Here is a 6,146-nt window from a genome sequence, read left to right on the forward strand (position 1 = left end):
GGCCGGGCCGGGCCGGGCAGAGGGCGGCCGTGAGCCGGAAGGAAGCCGGGTGTCAGGATAACCCGACGCAGCGGTATCCGCGAGCCGAACGACAAGACGGCGTACCGACAACAGCGCCGATAAAGCGAAAATACAGAAGACGGCCAGGAGGCGAAACCCAAGGCGATTCTACAGAGAGACAGAGGGGCGTAGGGGTAGGAGAGCAGAGGGGAGGGGAGGGGAGGGGATGGGGAGGGAAGGAGGGGGTCCCAGACGGATCATCGCATGTGTAACATATGTTTACATCGCCGGGTATGTGTCTCTGAGGGCCCCAAAGCGAGGATATGGGGGTACTGGACGAGGGAGCTCGGAGTGCGTATGTGTGTGTGTGTGCGTGTTGGTGTGTGTGCGAGACAGAGAGAGGGGGGGGAGTGTGTGTCCATAAGGCGGCCGCGAGGGACGGGGAGGAAGGGGAAGGGGTGGCTCGCGAGGGAGCGGTGGCGTCTGCTGCAGTAGCGGCGATACGAGGGGTAAGCGAGACAGGGACGGGTGGAGTGGGGGGAGGGAGCGAAAGAGAGAGAGAGAGAGAGAGTCGCCTCTGGAGTGGCAAGTGAGTGTGAGAGAGAGAGGGGCGGAGGGGAGGGACCGGGATAAACATAGAGCACACTGCCGCCACCGCGGCAGGAGGGAGGGGAGGGGGTGGCGCGGAGAGGGGAGGGGAGTTGACTGCGCGCTGCGCTGTGCCGACGGGACGGCTCGCACCCTCCTCCCCGCCACCCCCCTTCCTCCCCCTCAACCTCCTGCCCCTGCCCTGCCCTGTCCCGGTTCAGTCGCAGTCGGGTTGTAAGGCAGGACACACAGGCAGCGGAGTAAGCGAAGAGGAGGACCGGCAGGAACGACAGACCTCCCCGTCAGAGGAGGCCGAGTGACAGGAGGACACCTCGCCGTCGTCAAGAGGGTGAGTAGGCCTTCCTAAGCCGTCGCGGGGAGCGTGTGTCCATGGGCCAGGCGGGCGGCGGTCGCGGGGCCTTGCGCCGGTCGACAGCTGTCAAATCGCAGCCTGCAGAGGGGCGTCGCGTCGTCGGCCAGGGTCGGGGCTGCCCGAAGCCGCCGGTGCGGTGCTGGACTCGTTGAGGAGGCCCAGCTGTCGTTTGGTGCCGACCAGCTTTCAGCACCGGGCGTCCTCAGCTTGATGTGTGGCGCATTGCAGGCGGGCAGGGGTAGTTAGGGTAGCTAACCTCTCCGGGGTGTCTGGGTCGATATGCCCTCCCTGTCTTCGTTTCCAAGTGGATGTGACTCGCCCAGGCCGTGTCCCATTGTCCTCAGTGGCCAGCTCCGCACAGCTAGCCGGCCCAATATCGGAATGATGTGGGTAAATGTTCGGGTATAATGCGCTACTTTTCAAGGGGATGGTCCGGGAAGGACCCGGCGCCATTTTGATCCGAAGGGGTGCGGATAACTGGGCCAGGTCGCGACGGCCACACCCCCGGGCCGGCCAAGAGCTGGACACGGTTCAACGAGTAGTCGTGTTCAGCCCAATCAGTTAAAAAGTTGATCCCCTTCACACTTTTGTAAGCGTTCATAACCGGGATGACTAAAATAATTCATTGAGAGAAGGGGCACCTAGAAATTTTTCATGTTTAGCTCGAGCGTAAATGGGATAGTGCCAGACGTGCCGTGGTGACTCCTGACAGATGCAGAGTGTCGCTGCCGATGGAAACCAGACACGTGAGGTTACTTTTTTTCTTTTTTTCTCTAATGCTTTTCATGCACACACACACACACACGCACACACGTCTGCCTACCCTATCGACTCGCCCCCTGCTGCTGCTCCAGCTCCCCCTCCCCGCCGCCCGCGCCGTTGGTTGGGCTCTGCTGCCACAGAGGGCAGCACGTGACCGTGCCAGCTGATCGCTGCGGCCATACCTCGGCCCGGCCCGCGCGGCGATACCCCGCGCTGCCGCCGGGGAAGCCCACTTCATTCATTCAGTCATTCATTCGTATGAGCACCTTACCCCACTCGGCGGAACCATAACAAAGCAGAAGCCTCTAGTCGCAAAAATATCTCAAACGCCCTCATTTTGATGTTGTTTTTGATGAAACTTGTGTGGTAGGGTGCTATTTTTTCACACCGAAGATGATAGGACTACTCAATTTAACCGAAACGCACGAGAAATTTTGCATGTTATGGTTCCCGCTACGCGCTGCCACCGCGCCGCCACCGCACCACCGAATGGGGTAAGGAGCTCATTCCTGCATCCGTTCAATAATCCGTCCTCTGTCCCGCAGGTCGCCGCCATGGGTACCATGGGCCCGGTGCTGGCCGCGTGTCCGCCCTCGGTCGGCCCCGCGGACGCGCTGCTGCAGGGCTACCGCCACTGCCTGCGCGAGGCGCTGCGCCACCTGGTGGAGCACGAGAACACGCCGACGGCGGACCCGCGCGTGCTCGCGCTCACCACGCACCTGGCCCGGAGGCAGGCCGCGCTCGAGCTGGACGAGGAGCTGCGGCGGCGGCAGCTCGAGCAGTTAGAGCAGCAGCACCTGCGCCGCCGGCTCCTAGACCACTACTTCCGGGGCGTCGACCTGCACTGCATGGCCTCCCCCGGCGCGAGGTAGTGCTCCGGACGCGCCTACCGCGGCGGGACCAACGCGGTGGCGCCCGGCGAGGGCCGAGGGCAGGGCGGGCGCCTCGGCCAGCGCGCCACCGGACCCAAGTGTGTCTGTGATGGAGTGAGAGAGGAGGAGAGGAGGAGTGAGTGTCTGTGGTCGGGGAGATGCAATAAGTGAGAGTCACAAGTCGTGTCAGGTGCCAAAGCGGACCGGTGATGTGATTTCATTTGGGGTTTAATGCGTGACGCTGTGATAAAATGCAGATGCTACATTCAATTAACCATCATTCAATCCTTTCAGCATTTAAATGTAAAACTTAATTTTAAGCGCAAAACGTCAGAACAGGTTTGCAAACGTTTTTTATTTTGTGATCTGCAAAAATATGGTCGACAGACGCTTACTATTATTGCCCATGAGATGTTAAAAAAGGCAGGAGAAATATTTGCCTGTTTACTATGAAGCATGCAGGGGACCTTGACCATAACTTTCGTCTAGTGCTTGCTTAATTGAATGTAGCTAGAGCGTTGGGAGGGGGAGGGTGGGAACAATGGGCGTTCTTTCTTGCTGTCCTCGACGTCAGAAGATGAGCGAGGAATGGACAGTGTAAGTTATGCTCTTGCAGCAGTACAAGGCTTACCAAGAGCGTTTTGTGATCGTGGGTTGCTCGCAAGTCTGCAAAGGAGCTTCTACTGTCATGTACATAGATTATCATTATATATACTACATATTATAGGTCTATCGATAAATATTTCTCCCTGCATATTTTATAGCGGGAATGAGTATGTACATTGTGCAATATTGTGTTCCAGCAGATGCCAAAAATAGCTACTGAGATACCATTTCCGCATTCTCTGCCATGTTTTACAATGATTCAGTTGCCGGGAGCGTCAGTGAATAATCTGCCGAGCTTTTGGAACATCGCGAAACCGCCGAGACTTAAGCCTTATCATTCGTGCCTTGATGTAAACTTTATTAGGAAGTTGCACCACTCCGACCAGGCCGCGCAGGGTCCGGGCGGCCAGTCACTCTGCACGTCGGAGTGGTGCACCAGTACTTGCTCATTTTAATCGTCTTAAATCATTAGCCGTTAGTTCTCAGACCAACTAAAATCAGCAAACATTTTATACTCTACAAAGAAAGGGGTGGGCGAGCCACGCCTGCCCGAATGCAAGTCAATCTTATCCGCTCGCCCACCCTCCTATATGATTATAAACGCCTTCGTCTGATGTCAGTGCCTTTGAAGTGGTCGTTTCGTTCACCACTTTTTAAAGACTTAACGCCCTCCTCCTCCTTCAAAAAAATATCCCCCTCGTTTCCACCTAAAGGGACTGCGGTCGTTGTGTCCGCAGTCCGAATTCTGAATCGAGCCGCGTTCTCCGCGCGAGAACATGGCTGCGATCCCTCTCCTCTCCCCTTCCCTTACATATGGTATTCAAGGTTCGTGCCTTTCCAGAGTACTGTCACTCATTCACCCTCGTCAAAGAGAGTGCCTTTTAGCGACCGGGCCGGCCGGCCGCCACAGCCACAGCCACACTTATTTTATAGACGCAGTAGGTTCGGTAGGAAAGGATTGCCCTTTTTGCGCCACGAAGAGAAGTTTTGTTTTGTTTTACTCCTGATACATAATCCAGAGAGCTCACTAACTAATTATAGTCGCGATAGGCAAGGGGCGTGTGCCGCCATTAGCGATGGTTTCTAGACTAGCCGTCAAAGTAAATGTCGTCATATCATTTTACTCTCCAGTGCCTTAAGTCCAGCCGAAAGGGCCGAACGGACACTTCATTCTTGATAAGCTTTATCTAAAGAGAAAAAAAAATGGAAGCTCAAATTTGGTTGAGATTTATATCAACAATAACATGGTATAACTTTGAGTCTCATTCGTTTGCGCGGCCGTCCAAAAGCAAGGCAGATTTGTTTACAACACAGTAGGACAGGACATATGGACAATTCATGGACAATTTTCTGATAACGAGAACACCTTATTATTTGTTCAAAAGCTTACTTATACTCGGGCTCTATTCTTTGCATTCTGACTGGACACTCTTTTGTTGCTGTATGTTGTTAAGTGCGTGTTTTCGTTTATTATAAAGTTTAATCATCAATTCATCTAAAGTTAAAGAATGCATAATATATCGCACCGGACAAATCTTTCCCTGTAATGAATTTTAGTGTAGTGTTGTATGGTCTGTAGAGGGAAATTGTTGAAATTTTGCATTTAACCAAAGACTTTTTTTTCTTTTCGATATCAAGTGTTTTCAAAGAATTTCGTTGTACTGCCATCTTGTGAGAAAAGGAAAGAATTTTGTTTCATTTGATACCAAACCCGTACTGAAAAGGTAACCAGGTGACTGTCAATTAATCTAGTCAAGAGTCAAGACCTTAGGAATCTGAACCCATCTAGTCATTATCATGCCAGCTTGATCATGGCAACAATTTTTATTGTATCAACAAATTGTATTATAATATAGAGTTCCAAAATGTTTAAATAAATCATGTCAGAAACATACTTGAAGACGTTTTATACAATCCTTCCTTCACCACAACTTCAAATATTTTTAAAAAGTATTTTTCAAAAATATACAGTTGGTATAGAGGAGAGCGGGGGGGGGGAAAACATTGCTCGGCCCTGTGCTGCTGCAATCGAAAGTGTCAATAATAAAAATAAAAATAATCTCAGGGGGTGATGGGGACTATCAGAGGTGGATGAAATGACGAGCCATCTATAGCGCGCGTCTTCCTGGTCCCTTTTTATACCTGGCCGAACGGAAAGGCGGAAGAGCCAAAAAAGGACGAGGGTGCGAAAGTTCAACACACACCGGCGAGCTAACGAGGGGCTAAAGTGACGACAGCAACCCTATTCCCTGACCGTAAGTAGCCTATCGTTATAACGGGATTCCAATGGAGAGGAGCAAGGTAAGATGTGCGAGGTAAAGGTGTGAGAGGCGAGGTGGGATTGCGGCGGGAGGACGGGCAAGGGCTGGAAATTGAGGCGACCGCGTTCCCAAAATTGGCTTTAATAATCAGGTCTTCGAATCAAAATAACCTTCGCCCCCTCTGGAATTTTCGGAGTTTGTACTCGCCCTCTACACGTCTCTCGGGAAGGGTGGAGGATGGGTTCAAGGACCTTGCCTCACACACGCGCGCACGCTCTCACACACAGGCACCCGTACATGTGTTGGTAGCGAGGGGCTTATACGGCACCCGGAAGCGCCCGGCCCGTGCGCCCACGGGGCCCACAGCCGCATCCCCCGTGCGCCCGCCCCGCCCCGCCCCGTCGTAGGCCGGATGTGGGCTGCATGTATATTTACTTTCTGCAACACCACTTCTTGCTCGCCTCGCTCCCCCGCGCTTCCGCCGAGAGGGCCTCGTGGACCCCGTGGACCCGCCGCGGACAAACCCGCCCCGCGGCTCTGCTGCTTATCGCGGATGGGGTGGGCAAGCACCCCGTCGTCAGCGTCCTGCTTCCTCTCGCCGACGACAACTTGTCCTCCCCGGCGGCCGGCCGGTGCAGTGGTGCAGAGGGGTGGACGAGGAGGCCGCGCAGGTCCTGGAGTCCT

The 6,146-nt window shown here is 54.1% G+C and overlaps 1 protein-coding gene across 1 annotated transcript; it reads left to right on the forward strand.

The window, feature by feature from the left end:
• Positions 1-768: 768 nt before the first annotated feature.
• On the forward strand, positions 769-5,095 carry LOC113202854 (uncharacterized). Its single transcript, XM_026417296.2, has 2 exons — positions 769-937; positions 2,269-5,095. The coding sequence occupies exon 2, from the start codon at positions 2,278-2,280 to the stop codon at positions 2,593-2,595; it is 318 nt and encodes a 105-aa protein (XP_026273081.1). The 5' UTR covers positions 769-937; positions 2,269-2,277; the 3' UTR covers positions 2,596-5,095.
• The last annotated feature ends 1,051 nt before the right edge of the window (positions 5,096-6,146 follow it).

This window comes from Frankliniella occidentalis, unplaced genomic scaffold, assembly GCF_000697945.3.
Source record: "Frankliniella occidentalis isolate FOCC.00 unplaced genomic scaffold, Focc_3.1 Scaffold28, whole genome shotgun sequence".
Lineage (NCBI taxonomy): Eukaryota > Metazoa > Arthropoda > Insecta > Thysanoptera > Thripidae > Frankliniella > Frankliniella occidentalis.

Bases quoted from the DNA above. Each gene is read 5' to 3' on its own strand.
- LOC113202854 (XM_026417296.2), top strand. From the start codon at position 2,278: ATGGGTACCATGGGCCCGGTGCTGGCCGCGTGTCCGCCCTCGGTCGGC.